Source organism: Poecilia reticulata, chromosome 5 (assembly GCF_904066995.2).
Source record: "Poecilia reticulata chromosome 5, P_reticulata-male-v2, whole genome shotgun sequence".
NCBI lineage: Eukaryota > Metazoa > Chordata > Actinopteri > Cyprinodontiformes > Poeciliidae > Poecilia > Poecilia reticulata.
In genome coordinates this window covers 26352672-26371870 of record NC_088834.1, presented here as the reverse complement: position 1 = coordinate 26371870, position 19199 = coordinate 26352672, and the positions used below count along the sequence as shown (strand labels likewise).

The window sequence follows — 19199 nt, the reverse complement described above, 5'->3', positions numbered from 1 at the left end:
TGATTGATTGCAAAAAGCCACTAAACTGTCAGCTTCTTCTAAAACATGGCATCGATAAGATCAAACATAATTGTCATCATTTGTTCTGTCAGCCTTTAGTAATTATGTTGTTTTATTCTGTTGTTTCAGGAGAAAGGCAGATGGTCAGGTCTGAAAGCAATCTGTACGTCTCTGAGAATGTTTATCAAAAAACCATCCCAATTCCATGCGTCCGTTCCAATTTCCTGAGCTCCTTTCTCTTCCAGCTTAAACCATGAATCTGATCTGACGGAGCACATATTCTTCCAGCTCAGTCTGTGTGAGAGAAAGATAGAAACATCAAACTAGACAAAGGACTATATGTATCCCGTGGCTGAAATTAATTAACAAGAAGGACTGTCAAGACTTTGTGATGCGACTTTCTGAAGACTGTTTATGACCCATTGTTACAATAAGGAACGACAAAGAGAGAAGCATGTGGGGGGGTGAAAAAAAATCCCTTTCTTGTCTGGCTCATTTGCATGAAACAGAAAGCTGCCAGATTCCTCTGGTGCCACAACGCAACCAATCAAGCTGCTTGTGGCCGAGTATTTTTATTATTTTTTTTATTATTATTATTATTGCTCAGGTTTCTCTGTGCTCAGCTTCAAGGAAGCTTTCAACTTGGAATTACTGCAGCTGAAAAACAAGTGGGAAGAAGACGATAAACACATTTCTAAACCTCATCATGAGGCCCCGGGAACTGAAGTGACCGCGTTTGGATGGTATGCGCTGTGATGCTGGTTTATATTAGCGGTATGGGTGAGCCAATGTCAGTCGCAAGTCTGTCTGTCCCCCACTGTGCTGCCAACCTCTGGAGGAATCGTGTGCTGTATGTATGACAAGGAGAAAACAAGGACGTTTTAGGGTGGTCAAAAAAAAAGTGAGATTATCCATCTATCCATTTTCTGAACACCCTTATCCCTTAGTGGGGTCGGGAGGGTTGCTGGTGCCCATCTCCAGCCAATGTTCCGGGCGAGAGGCGGGGTCACCCTGGACAGGTCGCCAGTCTGTCGCAGAGCAACACAGAGACACACAGGATAAACAACCATGCACACACACACTCACACCTAGGGACAATTTGGAGAGGCCAGTTAACCTGACAGTCATGTTTTTGGACTGTGGGAGGAAACTGGAGTACCCGGAGAAAACCCACGCATGCACAGGGAGAATATGCAAACTCCATGCAGAAAGACCAGGGCTGGGAATCGAACCCAGAACCTTCTTGCTGCAAGGCAACAGCTCTACCAACTACGCCACTGTGCAGCCCAAGTGAGAAAGGGGGGAAAAAAAAAACAAACATATATATATATATATATATATATATATATATATATATATATATATATATATATATAGGAAACAATTGAGAGACAAGTTCACTGATAACCTCATGGTGATTCCACCAGATATTGATCTCTGAACTCTTCCTGAGTTAAAACATTAGTATTGTTGTTTCTAAATTAATATGAACTTGTTTTCTTTGCATCATTTGAGGTCTGAAAGTGCTTATTTTGATTATTCTGACCATTTCTCATTTTCTGCAAATAACTACTAAATATTTCCTTGGAATTTCAGAGACATGTTGTCTGTAGTTTATAGGATAAAAGAACATCCATTCTGTTCTATAACAGAATGGGGGTGGACGGGGGGAAGAGGAGGCAGTCGGTTAGTCAGCATTTTCCAGGGTTGGATATGGTCTCCCCAAAACCCCCCATTTGGGGAGCCTCTGGGCGTCATTCGCTCAAGGACCGCCACTGCCTGTATAAATAGAGCGTAAGCTCCTCTGCTGAGCCTACACACTGAGAGCGCACATTGACAGGACGATTAATATTTTAGGCTTGCTACAAAATGAATAATAGAAGTGTTTGCATGCTTTTTTTTATATATATATTAAACGACAGAACAAGGTAGTCTCTCTATGAGCAAAATGAAAGACTAGTAAAATAAAAATTAAAGAAAGCAGAGTTGGAGCGCTCCTTTTCCTTCCATCTTCTCGAACCCCCCGCGACGAACCATCCAGCTCTGCACAGGATCCCTTGATGCTGCGATAACTTTTACCTTTTCTTCCACCGGGCGGTGGAGGAAGAATCCTGGCTAAATTCTCCCGGATTTGCCAGGACCTGGACGCGCGTTGCGTAACCCGCGGAGAAATGTTCTTTAACTGGGGTAAGCGCGACGCAGCGACCCGTTTCTGCGGGATGGCGTGCTTGTTGTAACCTCAGAGGGAGCCAGGATGACGGTGGTTTGCGTGCTGGGCAGAGGAGGGCAGAGCATGATGGTGGCGCTCGGATGGCTTCTGTTAATCGGGACGCGCAGCGGAGCAGGTGAGGAGCGCCCGTATGTTTGTTGATGGTGTTCATCTGTTCATCACGCTGCCGTCATACAGCTTGCTGATCAATCTGACTTCTTTCCATTGAGTGTAACCTGAGAAACCCTTGATGCTGTCACAGAGTGAGCAGCAGCAGTGATGTCATGGTCATTCAGATTAATAATTCATGGAGAACACGAAGAGGTCGACTTTGTTTTTTTTTTTGTTTTTTTTGTGTCCATGATATCAGCAGAAGAAACGTTCACGGAATTTTATGGACAAACATTAAGTTATATATAAATGTGAAGTATAAGGGGCAGTTATGTTCACCCTGATTCAATAGTGCAATTCTACAACCAATACTGCAAGTCTTTTTCTTGTCTTGCCGTGATCTTAAACATTCAGCTCTTCTGACTGCATGGTTTGGGTTGGTGCCCTGCCGGAAGCTGAATCTCTGTGCCAGTCGTTTGCATCATGTTGCAGGTTTGGCTCTACATTCAGCTCAGTCCAGAAGTTTAGCCATTAAACCTGTGGAGTGTCCTTGTCATTGCTTAGGAAAAGTCTCCCTCTGCTGAAACAACAGTCTTGCCTGGCCTGCGGTCTTTCTGCATGCTTCATGTTCCCTCCCTGTGCATGCTTGGGTTCTCTCCAGGTACCAAAAACATGAGTTAGGTTAGTTGGTTTCTCCAAATTGTCCTTAGGTGTGAGTGTGTGGTTGTCTTGGGTGTACCCTGCCTCTTGCCCAATGACCTTTACAGGTACCAGAAACCCACTACCGTGTAGGATAAAATGAATAACTGGATGGATGCTGCCACCACCTCATTTCACTGAGGGAATGTTAGTCTACCGACACGCTAAGCATTTAGTGTGAATTCTATCAGCACCTTCTTCCACATGTACGCTGTGTCGATAGCTGAAGGTACGTCAGCCATTACTGACTTACTTTCACCAATGGCTGTCATCTTGTCCCTCTTTACTTTTTTTATCTTTAGTTGCACTTGGTTTTATTTACAGGGATTGGTGTAAAGGGGGCAGAAAACAAATGTTCAAAACACAGATTCTTTTTGCAAAAGCATGTGGGCAGTTATGCATCACTTTCTTCCAGTTTATGTTGTTTCTGTCATTTTCCCGTTGCTTTTTGTTGGTCTGTCACATAAAATCCCTATCAAGTACTTTGAGGTTTGTGGTTATAACATGACGCAAGAGGAAATGCGCAACTGGTTCAAATACTTTTGCAAAGCATTGTATTGCCCAGTTTGTCTTTTCACCAACTCGTTCACACTCTCTTTGTTTGTTGCAGCTTCTAGATGTGCTAATCAAGCCTGCAGTCCACCCATCGGGAATCTGGCTATCGGCCGGGCTCTTCTAACCCGGACAAACTGCTGTGCCAACCATTTCCAAAGTTTGTGCCCCCATCCTCCAGAGACCCCCCGCTCATGCCAAGAAGACATTCATCCTCCTTCTCTGATGACCGACGACCCATTTTTGCATCCAGACACCTGGTGGGCATCGAGAGGAGGCGACATGGAGCAGGACGAGATCCGGTTGGATCTGGAGACAAAGTTCTGTCTGTCTCATGTAGTTTTGGTCTTCAGGTCTCCCAGGCCTGCTGCAATGGTCATCGAGCGCTCCGCTGATTTTGGAAAGACCTGGGAGGCTCTCAGGGTGTTTTCTCACAACTGCAGGGTGGAATTTAACTTGGACGATGACCTCAGAGGGCTGGGCTCGCTGTGCACGTCGCGGTATTCTAGTCCTCTCCCTTGTAGCGGTGGGGAGGTAAAGAAGTTTGCACAAACATGTAAAGCATTTTCATAACACCCATCCAGTGCCATTTATCTCTCTCCTCCCCTCTCTGCTAGGTAATCGTACGTACTCTGGATCCAAGAAGTGCAAAAACCTTTGACCCCTACAGTCCAGAGGCCCTTGTCCGCCTGACCATCACAAATCTCCGCATCAGACTACTGAAAGCTCAGACTTGTCCTGCATCTGTGAACTCCTCTGCAACATGGACAAACCCCACAGCCACTTCAGAAAGCCCACCTTCTGCACCATTTGCCATTTCCACATTGCTGGCCAGAGGGACATGCCTGTGTCATGGGCATGCTGAATATTGCTTACCACATAAAATCAGTGAAGACAAAAGACAAGACAGTGACAGGGTAAGTGGTGTGTCTTGCATTTGTGTCAGACGAGAAGCTAAGACATAAAAAAAGTGTCTGATGGTTATTGTAATGTCTGTTTCTTTTGATGGATGTTAAATCTAACAGGAAAAGGTGATTCTGAAAGCAAACATATCAGTTAAAAAGCTGAGCTCACCTGCTGTAGCTCATCCTCCCATGCTCAAATCTTCCTCCTCCTTCCACCTCACTCTAACCTCCCACATGACTACATGGGACGCAGATTTAAGACACCGTGCATCTCGTCTTGCTTTCCTTCATCCCACCTGCATGACACTGCAAAGAGTGGTCGTCCCTTTTAAATGTTAGTTATTTTAAGCTGTTTTAAATACTGTTCTGTCCATTTAAAAGGATTTAAATAGTTTCAAAGTGTAGCTATTTTCTTGGTGTTGCCGCTAAGTCTGTCACAATAGGCAGTATATTGGTTAATTGCATGTAAAATTTAAATGAGCTCAATAATTTCCATTCTGATTAATATTTTTTATGGTTTTTGCTTCAGTTTTACTTGTTTTTTGCCATTTTGTTTATTTATTTTGGATATTTAAAATATCTTCCACTTTCAGTGTTAAGTGTTCATTTTATTTTTTAAGAAGGTGAACTTGTGTTGTTATGCAGTATCATTGTTTATTCACATTTCTGTGAATAATTTATTGTCCAGCAAAATTTATTGTGACTCCTGACTTGTGAAGACAAACTTCTTCTGTGGCATGTTTTCTTTCTTCCTCATTTTAAAGAGTGGTGGGCTAAGAAGAAAAGGACCTTTAAACTCAATTGAGACAGTAAAAAAATGTTTTTTAAAACGATTTTCAAGTTTAGTCAATGTGAAGAATAGCTTCTGCAATAACGGTACATTTACCTTTAAGGCTTGTCACAAAATTACCAGAGGAGCTGATAAATGCAAAGACAGATTATTTTGATATTTTGTGTATTTTGTCCCATTTCTTGTGCTTGCTTTGTAGTGTACAGTTGGGTGTTTCCAAAAGTACCTGTTGACAAATGGATCATCATTAACACTTACGACTCTTGACCCATAAACTATTTTAGGAACAGGTGTGTGTAACAATAAACTAATGTTGGATAAAGAGACTGAACAGCATCTCATCTAGGTATTTGGAAAGTGTCTCTGCGTCCACCACACTGATGGGGATCACTGTGAGAGGTGTGCCCCGCTGTATAAGGATCGGCCCTGGAGGCCTGCCAACGGCAGCAGTGGTGAGCCGAACCCATGTCAGAGTAAGTGATCAATATTGGACGGTGTTAATCAGACCATTTTAGTCTCAAAGTCTTGAGTTTCTGAGTTTTTGTTTATGACCAGTCAATTTCCCTCCTTGCCCCTCTACCACCAATGACGACTTCCACCTCTGTTTTTGAAGAGTGTGAGTGCCATGGCCATGCAGAGAGCTGTCACTTCTCTCTCCGGGCGTGGATCTCCACGGGTGGAGTCAGCGGAGGTGTCTGTAACGACTGTCGGCATAACACCGAGGGCCGCAGGTGTCAGCGCTGCCGTCACGGTTACTATCGCCACCGGCTCGTGCCCCTCAAGTCTCCCTACGCCTGCACACGTAAGAGTCCGCTGATCATAAGTTAATAAGAATATAAGGTTATAACATTATGACCTTGTAATCATGGTTTTAGTGGTTTAATGATCGTCTCCTCATTCATGGATGGACGGACAACTGGCTGGATAGATGGTTGGTTTGTTGGATCGACAGATTAATTTACAGATGGATGACTTGTTGGATGGATCCACTTGCCTCGGTCATTGTGTCCTTGGCCAAAACACTTGACCCAGCTTGCCTGCTGGTGGGGACTAGGGGTCTGGTGGCAGCCTCACTTCTGTCAGACTGGCCCAGGGCAGCTGTGGCTACTATCCAGTAGCTTGCCATCATCACAGTGTGATTGTGTGCGTGAATGACTGACGGTAGTGTGAAGTGCTTAGGGGTCCTCTGGACTCGATAAAGCGCTGTACAAGTACAAACCATTTATCATTTTACCTTGGATGGTTTGTTGGATGGGTAGATGGATGGATGGATGGATGGATGGATGGATGGATGGATGGATGGATGGATGGATGGATGGATGGATGGATCTATTTGCAGATGGATGGAGACAATGCTTGTTGGATTCACAGTTGGATGGATGGCTTGTTGGTTGGATGGATGGGTAATTGGATAAATGGTTAGTTGGATGTAGGGTTTGCTGTTTGAGTGTATACAGTTGGATGGATGGATAGATGGACGGTTTGGAAGTTTAGTTGGATGAATGAATACATGGCTTGGTAGGGTCACAGCTGGATGGATGTTTGGATGCTCGCAATCTTAAATTAAAGTCAATCACAGCTTTCATGATCGCTCCGTTTCTGTTGGCACTGGGTCAAAATGAATGTGGATGAGACGGTTGAAAGATTCTCCTTGCTAACTTATTGAAATTAACTGATTGAACTAGTATAAAACATTAAATAGTAAGTGTGCTAACCCTTTCCGTCTCTGTCCATGTTACAGGCTGCTGGTGTGATCCCCGGGGGTCGTTGCCTCCCTTACCTGGACAGGTGTTACCCTGGTGCGACCCCAGGAGTGGCCAGTGCCGGTGTAAGCCTGGCGTAGGGGGCATGAGCTGCAGCCACTGCCGCCCCGGCTACTGGGGCTTCAGAGAGGATGGCTGCATGCCCTGTGTCTGTCCAAACAGCTGCGATCCAACTACTGGACTCTGTTTGAACAGGTAGACTTCTAAAGTCATTTAAAAAAATGAAATTGCAATTAGAAAGAAATCTGACTGTAGATTGATCCAACCATGAATAGAAACTGTCATACATTTGCTTTCAGCATTTTGACTTAATACTTAGTAGAACCACCTTTTCCTGCGTCTACGTCTGCAAGTCGTAGACGCAGACGTAGAGTAGGGTAAATTTCCACCAACGTTTGGATAGAACGCATCAGTAAAAAGAAACAAAGCAAGTCTTGGAAGAAATTCTCAATTGGATTCCAGTCTGGGCTTTGACTGGGACTTTAATACATGGGCAAGGCCTGTGGTTCAAAGTTTAAACCATTCGACTGTAACTGGCTGTCCTGCTGAAAGTTTACCCTTCACTCTAAAGTCTCTCAAGGTTCCCCTCTCAATAAGTTTATTAGGACAGGTCGTTTTTATGCTGATTGGTTCAATGGGCAAAAAATGTATTTCCACTTTTACAGCTACTCAAATAATCACGTACTGAACGTACCTATTGGTGGAAAAATCCCATACGTGGATGACATGTTCACAGCTGAGGAAGAATGGTCGAAGGAACATGCAGTGTCTGCTCTACACTACACAGGTGATGCTTATTTGCACTGTCGAGAATAATTTTGAAGCAATAAAAGCAGAACATAACGTGCTGTCCTCACACAGGGAAATGCAGGTGTAAGGAGAAAAGTCTGAGAACCGTCTCTGACCTCTGTGAGACCAAACACGACTACGGTGAGAAAAGAACTGCTTATGATTGTAATGGCTTCAAAGAACCATTTTGATCTTCTTCCTTCACTGTTCATGACAGTGATGAAGGCGAGCGTGCTGTCAGCACACGACAAGGGCAGTCACGCAGAGGTACGGGTCAAAGTCCGTAAGGTGCTTCGATCCGGACGTGTGGCGCTGCGCTTGGGGATTGCCAGCGTGTTCCCTCTGTCCTGGACCCGTCGGGGATGCACCTGCCCCGTCCTAAACCCAGGTAAGCGCGTCGTAAAAACTGTGCTGCATCAAGCTTAAGTAAAGTATTTAAGTAATGTTTGTTGTTTAAAACGCAGCCCTAAGAGATCTTACTGTTACACCGTTTCCCCCTTTAGGTGTGAAATACTTGCTTGCTGGCCCAGAGGAGCCAGGAACGGGTCGTTTGTTGGTCACCATGCAGAGCATAGCGGTCCCGTGGACGCCTCGACTATCTTTGTTTTTATCAGAGGCGCTGAGGAACGGATGTCTGTGATACAAACAGACGTGAAAGCAGACTACTCGGCAAAAGAAACTTTAAAAGTAAAAGCGACTGAAAAAAAACCCCAAAGACTCAAAACTCAAAGCCAGATGAGTTCACAAATTACCTTGGAAGAGTTTTCCTATAAATGATTAATATTGTGTCATGTTACAACCACAAACCTTAATGGGTTTTATTGGACGTGTATGTATTTGACCAAACTAATGAACTATTGTTTAACTGAAAGAAAGTTGTGTTCATCATTCTTTCGCAGAACGTCAGAAGAGTGTCATGCATTCAGCACCACAGCGTCAACACTTTGCAGTCCTTCTTTACAGTTACTTTGCTTTTCAGCATTTCTTTACCAGCTCTGCACATCTAGATTGGAAAGGGAAAAAATAATCTAGACAGAATTTATGTAAACTTGAAAAGTTTATTTATTTTTATTTTGTTCATGAATTCATTTATGGGCTCCTGGCGTAAATGTCAGGTCTTCAGATCTCATTCAATCCACACCTTTCGTTTATTGGTCAGCTTTCTCTTGTCGACCAATAAAAACATATTTATTCCATAAAACGTAAGGATATTGTTCCCCGTCTTCAACAGAACAGCAGATCAGAGGAAAAAAATAAAATAATGAGACGATCAGTTTAAGACAGAATATTTTTGCTACAAACAGAGACACCCTGAAAACTTGACGGTGACTTCAGCGACCACTGTACGACTTTTTCTGTTTGTTTTGACAGCAAGAACATTAATGACAACATTAATTTGTTGTGTGAAGATTTTTACTGGACAAAGAGCACAGTGAGAAACAGAACACGTTCCTCTAATTATTCCCTCTGTTTTGGTCTCAAGTGATAAAAAGGGAAGTGAAATTACACATCAATAATATCTTGTGAAAAAAACAAACAAACCATCAAGCTATTATAGCTCAAACTAATGTCACTTTGGATTTTAACTAATTTTCTTTAGCTTACATTAACAGACTGACACTGATGTACAAATGAAAAAAGGCTCCTCTGTCATCCCCAAGAAGCAGTGATATTAAACTGCTGTTGCATATAATGTAATACAAGTCCAACAACTCGAGTCCCTGCTAACAACATGAGGGGTAACCTTTCATTATTTAGTGCTTAGAAGACGAATCACTTTCGCAAGTCCTCTGCTGTTGTTCCATGAAACAAACCTTTATCTGGCTAACGACGTTTTGCTCAAGAAGAGTCACTCTGCGATGGTCTGACTGGCTCTAGCTAGCCATCCGCAGCCGACGCGCTGTCTGGTGAAGCTACAGAAGGAGAGTCATTCTCAGACAATAAGGCGGAGCCGTCGGCGGCAGGAGCGCCGCCTGATTCGGCTTGGGGAGGGCTTTCTTTGTCTTCCTCCTGCGGATAGAGGTCGGGGTACCTCTGCATGCACTCCTGCATGGTGCGGAACTGCTCGATGCACTCGGAGCCCTTCACCTCCTCCTGACTGTAGTGGAAGCACGAAAAGGCCTCCTTGAACTGAGAGCCGCAGGGCCCACTGGCCATGCCGCCCAGGCAGGGGCAGTTCCAGTTTATTTCTCCATTGGGCAGAATCAGGCCTTCACAAACAAGACGTTGACACGGGTCAGTTTGGCTCAACTTAAAATAATACAAGCATCATTCCTTAGCAACACCCTTTCACTGATTTTAACTATTTGCTTCCAAAAATATTAAAACAATTGACAGATATTTACTTGTTCACAGTCATGATTACAAGATTTTGAAATGTGCATTTGTTATGCAAGTTTTTTTTTCTTTCAAATTATTAGAAAAAAAGCTTGCAAAATTTGAATGTGGCTGCTTACAAACATGATTACGTCTTAAATTAAAACTCTAAATGCAATATGGACGTCAGAAACCATCTGTTTTAATCAGAGAGACATGCTTAAATGAATGTGACTATGATATGCATTTCAGAAAGTAAAAGAGTTCATCTCCACACAATTTTTTATTTTTTTTAAATAGAGTACACGGAAATAGATTAGTGGTTAGATTAATGTGAAAGAAAACCACGATCGGAAGGACTTCCACTCAATTCTTCAGCTTCAACTGTGAAAATGTGTTTATCCAGTTATGTCAGGTTGTACTTATATATTTGAGCTCATGTGGGCTAGAGTGCACCCAGTTCTTGTTTTCAACATTTAAGAAGCTTTTTGTTGTCTGATCATGCATCACATACATAATTAAAAACACAAAATTATTGTCTTTTATGCCATGGTTGAGCGTGTGAAAAAACAACACCTTTTCACTCGAACTGTGAAAAGTTACATCACAACTTATTAAAACTAAACTTCTCAAAGAGGCTGCAGAATACTCACCCTGCTCCTCATAAGGATCATCGGGGTCATCTGCTATCAGCTCGGCGTTGCTGGGAGTCTCGTGGTCTTCTTTGGTCACGAAGATGATCCGGTCCTTACCTTAAGTAAGAATGAAAAGTCAGCAACAATGACAGTGAATGTAGTTTGCTTGCCAGGTTATCCGTATTACGGGGACAAAAGCTGAAGTATAACTATGGCTGCTGTTTCACTGAAAAATGGACAGACAGCGCCCTCTGGTGGCCACACTGATTTAAAGGATTACTTGTTAAACACTACAGACAATTTATCTTCTTTGTCTGTTGTGGCGGTACTCACGGTGTAATTCACTTAAGCTCTGCAGTTTATTTCCAGTCTAATTTTACACCTAAAGAACGTTTCCTTCCTAAACCGGCTATCTACAGCTCGAGGCTGCGGGAAGTTCTCGCTGTTTCTAGACGTTAGCTTAGCATGCAGCATGCTTGTCCCTTACCTTACCCCAAAATGAACCGAAACATGACTCTAAAAAACATTTAAATTACCTTCCTGCTTGCAGTACGACATGTCTGCTGGTACTCTTGTCCGTGGACCTTCGTCCCTCTTGATAAAAGACGACCGAGGCGAAAGGCACCGAGAAAAAACTGAGATTTCATTTGACAGAATAGCAGGTGTCACACGGAGTTCTGTGACCGGCGGCGTTGACTCCGCCCCCGAGCCGCCTGTCTGCCTGCGCGGTGACCTGTCTGTGTTCGCGCACAAAAATGACGTCACACAAGTACATTTTGTCATTTAATATTTACGGATAAATGTATTTTAAGTGTAATATTGTTTGTTTTTAATTAATTGAACTTTCAACGTTTTGTCACGTTGCAACCGTAAGATCTCAGCTTTTGACCGATAGCCCAACAAGTGTGTGTAGTTTAGATACAAACTGAACGTTTTGGTCTTCATGCAAAATTATCTTTGGGGAGAAAATCTAACATTGCGTAAAACACTGAACACAACACTCCCCATGGTAGCATTATATATGCCAGAAGAGTGTAACAGGTCACATTTGGTCATTTAAAAAAAATACTAATTTTACTGCACATAACCTTTTAAAGTTACACTACTCTTACTTAAAATTTCTGGCAGCCCTATGCACCTTTTGTTACTTTCCTGAATGACAAGCAGTTTTACCAAAATGACATGTGGGTTTTAAACAAGCCTCGTGGTTTTAATGCTATTTTTAATCTTCTGTCAGTTTTGTTTTGACGATTGGTGAGATGTTCATATTACTTTGTCTTCATGACACTGTTTGAAGGCTATAGAGGTTTAGGAACAAACTACAGCTTTGATCCATAATGAGAAGCACAGCTTTGATGACTTCCTGAAGGTGGCATGTCATAAACAGGAGCTTCTTAAAGAGACAGAAGCCCAATTTCAAAGCGTTAAAATGCAAAGTCAAATTTCACTTGTCATGTTTGATATATAAAGTATTTGTATAACAATTGAAGGTAACAGTTACTAGATGACATAACATATCACTGTGCCTGGAAAATAAGATATTTTTTTTATTATTCGTCATAATAAAATACATAACACTGCCCATATAAGAAGTTCAACAGGTATCAACACTCCTTGCTCCTTGCCTCTTTCTTATTTTACCATTTTACAAATATCCATTCAAAGATCATCATAAAAAAATGAAACCACAAACTGTGTTGGAAAACATTCTTTTTTTATTAACACAATTATGTCTTACATAAAGTAAAAACAAAAATGAACCCCTTTCTCAGCCCTATCAAACCCACCCTCATCCCGACCATCCCGGCAGTTTTCAGCAGCGATTCAGTCTGGGGATAAAAGAGCATGGCGACGCAGGCGAACACGTTCCACTGAGGGCCCAGGGACATTGGACAAACGCTGTTCCCAGCGCAAGACGGCTGTGGATATAAACAGTCTGTGATTTAAAAAAAAAAAAAAAAAGAAAATGAACATGACAAACAGTTCGTCTGAGACAACCGGAGACAATTACGAGGAGTGCCGGCGGTATGCTTTCCGCATCCTACTCTGGGCTCCTGGAAACCTCAGACACGGTTGACAGAGGATGTACACAGCATGGCTTTCTATCAACTCCCCCCAAAATGTCCAAACATAATATTTTCTGCTTGAGATCAGGATCAAAACAATGTTGCCGTCTTAGTGTTCCTTAAACGCCTACAATAAAAAATAAAAAAAAATGCCTGAGGTAAGTCGAAAACAGCCACTCACAAACCGTGTGCTTTTAAGCGTCATCAGGCTGCTGGAGCAACCAGAAGGCGATTCAGGCAGCCTGCAGAAACCTCTACAGAAATAAAAAAGATGGATGACAACCAATACTATGCTCAGCTCTCAATGTAACCAAAACACTTTTCTCAAGCAAGAGCAGTACGGTGGAAAACAAAAAATGGTGGAGTTAAAAAATAAAAAATTACTTATCCCTGCTGCGAAGTACACCAACAGAAGAAGTTGCAAAATAAAAAAAACAGGTGGGTTCTTTGTATGCGTCAGGAGATTGGCAAATTTGATATTAGAAGAGCAGCGCTCCCATACTGCCAACTTCACTCTGCTCTTTCACAAAGATCTCAAAGTACTGGTAGATGATGGTGACGGCCAGGAGGATTCCAGTCCCCGAGCCGATGGCTCCCAGGAAGTCGGCCATAACGGACAGCCCTCCTATACAGAGCCCTCCGAACGCAGCGGCTGTGGGGATATACCTGCAGAGAAGCAGCAGAATTAGACACGGAAACAAAGAACAACGTCACCTCCCCGTTTCCATTAAGGCTCCTCTTGTAGCTGGCTAATAAATAGCTTTAAGATATGTTACCCAGTCATCTACAAACACTTTGTAAGTTGTTAATTAAAGATGAGAAGGAGACTATATGCTAAAAAATATATGTTTACAAGGAAGTCTGAAATGTTTAGAATAACACTCTAGATAAAATATGTAGGTGAACAGACTTAGCTCACTATTTGGCAAGAAACCAAGATTTAGTCTCCTTCTCACCCTTATTTAATGCATAACAAACAGTTATTAATGACTTATAAAGTGTTTAGAGATGAATTAACATATAAACCAGTAAGTGGAACCTTCTTGTAAAGTGGTACTGTGGTATCCAATGCATTCGGTACCTGTTTAGTTCATGCACCATGGAGGTCTCTCTGTGTCCCCTCATCACCATCTGCTGCTCCTTCAGCTGCTTGGCCACCTGATGGGAACAACATGACATCGGTAAGCGTTTCCGGCGTCAAACCCGGCCGCAAATCCAGCTGCGCGACGCGGCGCTTACGTCTTTGGCTGAAGATCCCGACACCTCGATCCAGGTCTTTGAGAAGAAGGCACAGGAGCCAAGCATGAAGACGATGTAAATGACGGCGTGAACCGGGTCATCCAGGACAGAACCAAACGACTCGGGAGGAGAAAGGTAGTAGCAGAGGCCTCCCACTGGGTAGGCCCGGGCTGGTCCTCCGCTTGAAGTGTCCTGGAAACATTTTTTTTTTTTTGGTTTGCTCAGGAATCGTGCAGGAAGCGGTTTTGAGCTCGACTCGATCGTTCATCATATAGACGGGCGAAATCTGGAGCTGGGTGTTTGACAGAACTCAATGAAGACGGCCGAGGGCGACTCATAACTTCTGCCGAACAGACGGTACAGTACACAGATTAAAGAGTCCTGCCATGTCGAAATTTAAGACCAAAGATTTATGCTTTAAGGCCAAATTATTTTTTTTAAAACAAATTTAAGACAATTTTGGATACATGAGCTCAACACTTTTTAAGGATGTGCGGACACCCTGTGTTAAAGGGGAGTTTTTCCTTTCCACTGTCGCTTTGTGCAAGCTCGGTATGAGGGATCGCTGTAAAGTCAATGACGCAAAGCAAGCAATTTTCTACTGTGGATTACGTAATCGTCCAGGACGAGTCAAGACTGCAAGTCAGTCAATGCAATCTGGCTGCTTTCCTTAGATAAAAACTTTTTAAACTACTTTTAATAATTAACCGATCTTACTGTACCGTTTGATAACTAGGATCAATTGGAATATATGATTGAATTGAGATTTTTTTCTTCTCATCGGTGAAGTGCATTGAGACAACACTCGTGAATTATAAATTGAATTGGTCCTTGTCAACACATCTTCGACAAACCAATAAAGCTCGCACAAAACAGCAGGAATAAGACAGATTAGACATGTGGCGTCCATTTACAGCAACTGGTCGCACTGACATTTCATGAAGGGGAGTAAGGAGGTATAAAATGCAAACGTTAAATAAAAGACCAGGCCAGCGACCCCTAATAACCTTTTCCTTCCCATTCTCACTGATGTGATACTTTGTGTGGGACTACATTAAAAATGATTAAAAACATAAAACGTTTGTTGTTGAAACGTGGCAATCCCTGTTATACTTACAGACCAGGTTCCTAAGAGATTGACCAGGAAGTTGCCGCTGAAACGCGTCGACAGCATCTGGGAGATCACGTACAGGTTGGACACTAAGGCAGACTGCAGGATGATGGGGATGTTGGAGGTGTAGAAAAGCTTGATGGGGTAGGTGTTGTACTGCCCTCGGTAACGAGCCGACTTGATGGGCAGGTCCACTCTGAAGCCCTGATGGGGTCACAGAAACGGGAACGTGTGATCAAAGCTCGTTTTGTACAATGGAAGGTAATGCGGCGCTTAAAGCCTCACCTGGAAGTATATAACCACAGCGAACACAAAGACGGTGGCGATGAGGTTCATGAGGTTAGGCAGGTTTTGTCTGTAGAAAGCTTCTCTGAGGGCGCGCACTTTGTCTGTGCGTGTGGCCAGCAGGTGGAAGAGAGCGATGATGGCTCCCTCAAACTCAGTACCTGGATAAAACACATTGGTTTAGTCACAGTAACAAACTGAGATACACATTATTTCTGTCTCTATCTTAAACCCCCCTCCCCAAAAAACAGGATGTTTTCAATGCCAATACCTCTGCCAGTGTTGACAGTGGTGGGGCTGAAGGCCTTCCAGACGATGGTTTCACAGATATTGGTCGCAATGAAGAGAGAAATACCAGATCCCAGACCGTAGCCCTTCTGGAGAAGCTCATCCAGGAGCAACACTATCAGACCGGCAACAAAGAGCTGGAGAGGGACAAAAATAAATAAATCACAACTTCTGAGCAAAAACGCGAAGCTCAACAAGTATCCATTTCCACTTTTCCCATCTAAAACTTTAACAGCTTTCTATTCTCATTAGTATTAACCTGAATGATGATTAGCAGGCAGATGCCAGCACCCATCTCTGAAGGATCTCCGTACATGCCGGTCATGACATAAACAATGGCCTGTCCAATGGTGATGATCATTCCAAACACTGCACACACAAAGAAAAGAAAAATGTCAACAGAGAACAGACAAAATTATTATATATTTTTTTTTACACAAAAAGTATCAAATGGAGACATCTTCAAACGCAGACGTACATTTCTGAGCTCCATTGAAGAGAGCTCTGTCTTTGGGGGTGTCACCAACTTCAATGATCTTGGCGCCAGCCAGCAGCTGCATGATGAGGCCTGAGGTGACGATCGGTGAGATGCCGAGCTCCATGAGCGTACCTGCAGGCCAAAGAGGAGGAGAAGAACTCAGCTGCAGCGCTAAAGAGACGACGGCGGCACACATCTCACCAGGTGAACGCCCGAGTCTTTTTGTTTTACTCGACTTTATTACTCAGGAAATATCAGGGTTTCTGCAGGTCTCACCAACTCCAATTTAAGACTTTTTGAGACAATTATGAATGGAATTCAAGAGCAATATCACCACAGAAATGTACGAACTTCGTCCAAACAACTGGAGGTAAATTTGCACTTACCGACGAGCTGCAAAAATAAGCTAGCTAGTAAGGGTGTTATCAGATTTTTACTTTCTGCCCAGCACTTCACCATTCAGCGTGAACCAAGCAGAAGATCACATAATTGGTCACCAGAATATGTCTCTGTGGGTTTTTAGTAATGAGGGCTTCTCATGGATCCATGGATCCTCTAGCTTTTGCTTAGAGTGGCGTATGTGCGACATACACACCTCTGTTGGAGGCCAGGATTACTCTCATCCAGTAGAAAGGATCTGCTGAATCTGATGACATGATGCCAAACAGAGGGATCTGAAAGAAATACATAAAAACATCAACGTTAGCCACTGTGCAGAAAAAGAAAATCTGTCAGAACAAAGCATCGGACGTGAATACAAACCTGACAGCACACCAGAAAGATGAATAACGTGATGGCGGTCCATAGTACCTTTTCCCTGAACTGAATCTGCAATTTAAAAAAAACATAAATAAATAAATAAACAAACAGTTCAGATTCTGATCCTACAAAACCTACAAATGCATAAAGAGGTGGCAAGAGCTTACCTTTCTTTCTGGCTTCTGAATCTCTGGCAGGACTGCGCAGAAAGGCTTGATAACTTCCAAAAATTTAACTGCGTGAAGAAAAAAACAGAAGATAATTGTGAGATCCGACAACTTTCTTTTGCAACGTCAGCCACATTTTAACTTGACCTACACCTCTTTGACCAGGTGAGCGCTGATGCAACGTCATCACTAACCAGCTGCCAGCGAAGCAAAACAACACCAGAGGTTAACTGGTGAACATGATCAATGCTAAATATGTGAACCTGAGAAAGCCTCGGAGCTACTGGTGTCCACTGCGCAGTCCCTTTCAGATGTTTTCAGTCTCTGTCAGCTCTGTCCATCACTGATGCTGACTATAACAGTAGCTAGAGATTTAATGACCACAACCCAGACGACACAGTTAATTACAAAGGATAGGTATCAGACAGCAGCGTTTAATAACAAACGGAAGACAAATTAGGTGCAGATTCAATTGAATTAACATTAGCTAAATGCTAACTGCTGTGTTTCACCGCAAACCAGCCGACAAAAGCGTTCAAAAGCCACAGCCGACGTTCAACCGACGTTATAAATCTTGTGTAATCTGTAAACTAACTCCACCAATGTTCAGTAAGCCACAGCTTTGAGCCTGTGGTCTTTATAAGCAGGTTGAACTTTCCATATAACCTGACGAAGGTTAGCTAATTAGCTTCCCTGCGAGAGCTCACTGTTCCCTCCTCTTCCAAGTTTTAAAACGCAGCCGCTAATTCAGATATCTTCATGAAGATAAGCAGAAGAACAAAAGGGGAAAGCACTTACTCCCCATGGTGTCCTTGGGCCGACTCCTGCTGTGTAGCTGTTAACAGTTTTGAGTGCACAGAGGAGTCAGTGTGGCTCCATCAGCCGCTGCGAGAGGAAAGAGAGAGTCGGAGAGACACGTCACCAGACAAGCCGCAGGCACACGTCACTTCTCCGACGAACAAATATCGTTTAATATTATCCGCCACAGGCGGCGTGCACAGCAGTCCGCAGGCACAAATTAGCAAGGCTTCCAGAATAACTATTTCATTTGAAAATTGAGTGATTTTTTTAACGCTTACATTTTAAAACAAGCTTCTAACTATCCACAAAGTCCTCCTGTCCGCTAGAGGGCGCCCCAATACTAGAGTAACTAGTGGCTGTGATTTGGAGACTTCAACCCACATTACTCCAACCAACCAACCCCACCTATCTGATTGAAGCTGCAGATCAGCAAACCGTTTCTTTTGTTTTTCTGTCTTTGTTCAAGCAGGGGGCAAGATAACTGCATTCAAGAGAATTTTTGAAACCTAAAATTGAGATTTATAAGACATTTAAGGCACGTAATCCCTCCTTTTTGTTCATTAAAAAAAATTTAAAGATCATGGAGTTCACATTTAAAAGTTTTACAGATATTCACTGCTTTTAGTTACAATAGGGACACACCAGAATAGAATAGAATATTATAGAATAGAATAGAATAGAATAGAATAGAATAGAATAGAATAGAAATATTATGGAGGGAAAATATTCTGAGACTATTTTCTCTCCATAATATTATTATTCCAGTCCCACGGGTGAAGTAGTAGAAGCAAGTTAAAGATAAGTATTCATATTCACCCAAAGGAAAACATGTAAAAATAAGTATAAGCGCCTGCACAGTAAATTACAACATAAGACAGTAATACCGTACACGTATTAACCAGTAGCATACTCAGATTAAAAGAAATGTGCAATTTGTAAGAAAAAAACAAAAAAAAAAACCAGATACATCTGCACTAGGCTTTTTAAACAGTAACTTGAATATACTAACAAGTTATGTCATGTCATTATTTATTCAGAAACAAACACAGCAGACAGCAGAAACATTACAAAAATAAAACCTTTCTCCAATTCTGCCCCCTTAATCTTGGAAGAGTTGCCATTTCCAAATCATCCAGCAGATGGAGCAGGAGTCATCCCCAACACTGTTGTCCATATGTGTATTTTTCTCTATTTTCTTTTTTGCTTCTTTGATTTTACACCAACGACGAAATTTTG

General features: G+C 42.6%; 3 protein-coding genes across 4 annotated transcripts; 1 reads left to right on the top strand and 2 right to left on the bottom strand.

The window, feature by feature from the left end:
- Positions 1 to 1681: 1681 nt before the first annotated feature.
- Positions 1682 to 8693, top strand: LOC103465074 (netrin-4). 2 transcript variants are annotated; one of them, XM_008409620.3, is made up of 11 exons: positions 1682 to 2345; positions 3630 to 3831; positions 3925 to 4105; positions 4189 to 4488; positions 5613 to 5739; positions 5880 to 6068; positions 7008 to 7224; positions 7695 to 7816; positions 7891 to 7959; positions 8036 to 8206; positions 8322 to 8693. In XM_008409620.3, exons 1-11 carry the CDS (start codon positions 2255 to 2257, stop codon positions 8456 to 8458), a joined length of 1806 nt encoding a protein of 601 aa, XP_008407842.1. In that variant the 5' UTR covers positions 1682 to 2254; the 3' UTR covers positions 8459 to 8693. The 2 variants fall into 2 exon arrangements, with proteins under 2 accessions (XP_008407842.1, XP_008407841.1); XM_008409619.3 differs by having other exon boundaries at positions 3630 to 4105.
- Positions 8694 to 9213: 520 nt separating this feature from the next.
- On the bottom strand, positions 9214 to 11518 carry chchd4a (coiled-coil-helix-coiled-coil-helix domain containing 4a). Its single transcript, XM_008409618.3, has 3 exons — positions 11306 to 11518; positions 10788 to 10886; positions 9214 to 10028 (listed from the first exon to the last, which is right to left on the bottom strand). The coding sequence occupies exons 1-3, from the start codon at positions 11325 to 11327 to the stop codon at positions 9697 to 9699; spliced, it is 453 nt and encodes a 150-aa protein (XP_008407840.1). The 5' UTR covers positions 11328 to 11518; the 3' UTR covers positions 9214 to 9696.
- Positions 11519 to 12466: 948 nt separating this feature from the next.
- LOC103465071 (protein transport protein Sec61 subunit alpha-like 1) lies at positions 12467 to 18115 on the bottom strand. The gene is made up of 12 exons (XM_008409617.3): positions 17961 to 18115; positions 17163 to 17230; positions 16999 to 17064; positions 16832 to 16910; positions 16237 to 16368; positions 16018 to 16127; positions 15742 to 15895; positions 15471 to 15631; positions 15192 to 15389; positions 14075 to 14266; positions 13917 to 13993; positions 12467 to 13501 (listed from the first exon to the last, which is right to left on the bottom strand). Exons 1-12 carry the CDS (start codon positions 17965 to 17967, stop codon positions 13315 to 13317), a joined length of 1431 nt encoding a protein of 476 aa, XP_008407839.1. The 5' UTR covers positions 17968 to 18115; the 3' UTR covers positions 12467 to 13314.
- Positions 18116 to 19199: the final 1084 nt, after the last annotated feature.

Excerpts from the sequence above, each read along its gene's own strand:
- LOC103465074 (XM_008409619.3), top strand. The coding sequence starts at position 2,255 with ATGACGGTGGTTTGCGTGCTGGGCAGAGGAGGGCAGAGCATGATGGTG. Across the intron at positions 6,069-7,007 it reads GTCTCCCTACGCCTGCACAC|GCTGCTGGTGTGATCCCCGG; the intron begins GTAAGAGTCCGC and ends TCCATGTTACAG. Across the intron at positions 7,960-8,035 it reads TGAGACCAAACACGACTACG|TGATGAAGGCGAGCGTGCTG; the intron begins GTGAGAAAAGAA and ends TGTTCATGACAG.
- LOC103465071 (XM_008409617.3), bottom strand. Across the intron at positions 14,267-15,191 it reads ATCTCTTAGGAACCTGGTCT|GACACTTCAAGCGGAGGACC; the intron begins GTAAGTATAACA and ends AAATGTTTCCAG. Across the intron at positions 13,994-14,074 it reads CGGGATCTTCAGCCAAAGAC|GTGGCCAAGCAGCTGAAGGA; the intron begins GTAAGCGCCGCG and ends TGTTCCCATCAG.
- chchd4a (XM_008409618.3), bottom strand. The coding sequence starts at position 11,327 with ATGTCGTACTGCAAGCAGGAAG. Across the intron at positions 10,887-11,305 it reads GTCGTACTGCAAGCAGGAAG|GTAAGGACCGGATCATCTTC; the intron begins GTAATTTAAATG and ends TTCTTACTTAAG. Across the intron at positions 10,029-10,787 it reads TGATCCTTATGAGGAGCAGG|GCCTGATTCTGCCCAATGGA; the intron begins GTGAGTATTCTG and ends TTGTTTGTGAAG.